This window comes from Austrofundulus limnaeus, unplaced genomic scaffold (genome assembly GCF_001266775.1).
Source record: "Austrofundulus limnaeus strain Quisiro unplaced genomic scaffold, Austrofundulus_limnaeus-1.0 Scaffold538, whole genome shotgun sequence".
Classification (NCBI taxonomy): Eukaryota; Metazoa; Chordata; class Actinopteri; order Cyprinodontiformes; family Rivulidae; genus Austrofundulus; species Austrofundulus limnaeus.
This window is the reverse complement of record NW_013952940.1, coordinates 206,117-207,134: the sequence shown is the minus strand read 5'-3', so window position 1 is coordinate 207,134 and position 1,018 is coordinate 206,117. Positions and strand designations below refer to the sequence as shown.

At 49.7% G+C, this 1,018-nt stretch overlaps 1 protein-coding gene across 1 annotated transcript in view; it reads right to left on the bottom strand.

Annotated features, from left to right (window-relative positions):
- Window positions 1-1,018, bottom strand: part of smg8 (SMG8 nonsense mediated mRNA decay factor) — a 12,203-nt gene extending 11,185 nt beyond the window's left edge. The window contains exon 1 of the mRNA XM_014026257.1: window positions 377-1,018. Within this exon, the coding sequence (XP_013881711.1) occupies window positions 377-997 (621 nt within the window). The 5' untranslated portion in view covers window positions 998-1,018. The remainder of the gene's footprint in view (window positions 1-376) is intronic.

Sequence of the window (1,018 nt, the reverse complement as noted above, 5' to 3'; positions counted from 1 at the left end):
ATATATATATATATGGTCATTGTTTAAATTGGGGGCAGATATAAGATTCTTTTCTTCTCTCTGTTCCTTTTCATTTAATGATATGGTGCTTTTGTTAATTTTTAATGTTTGTTTTTGTTGTTTAAATGAAATAAATAAAATAAAAAATAATGACTAATCAACACTAACTGTATTTTTAACTAGTCAAATTTCTTTTTAAGATATTTTGACTAAGAGTCTCCACAGATTAGTCAAATATAATCAGAGGTACCTTCATCATGTATAATCACCCTGCCATAAGATACACAGTTAACATCTGYCTCCCCACCTGCCAAACGTTTAGTTTTAAAGAGGTAAATAAATTAAAGAGCATGTTAGGGTCTGATAAAAAGCAGACCTTCAGAGACGCGGTCATCTGGAAGACAAAGAGCAGCCGCGGAGGACAGGGTCTGCAGTTCAGCTTCCACTCTTTGGACACGGGGCAGTCCTTGATGGCAGCCCGGATCAGAGGCAGCACCTTCTGCCGCAGGGCGTCCAGGGCCCTGAACACACGGTCGTAGGTCACATCGAAGGTCTGGCTGGGGTGAACCAGCAGCAGGACGTGGCACACGGAGAACATGTAGAGCAGGTGCAGGCAGTGCTGCCGGTCCAGGCCCTTCCAAATGTCGTGGGCATCGGAGTGGCTGAGCCCGGCGCTCAGAGACCGACAAGCCCGCAGCAGCTGCCGGCTGTCGGACACGGAGGACAGCAGCAGGTACAGAACCCGGTCCTCCTGGTTGTAGAAGGCCTGGATGTGGCTGTCCGCCGTGTCGTCCTCCGCACCACCGAACAGCGAGAAGACGTGTTTGTCCGCCAAGGCGTTGATGAGGGACTCCTTCATCGGTTCCGGCTGCGTGTTGCTTTTACCGAAAATACCGACAACACAGAGACCGTCGTCCCGGTGAGCAGCGTCCTCCCGGGGCTCCGCCTGGAGCAGAGCTCCGACACTCACCGGCAGCGACATGTTCGCTTCCTTCATGGTGSATACCAGGTAGGAACC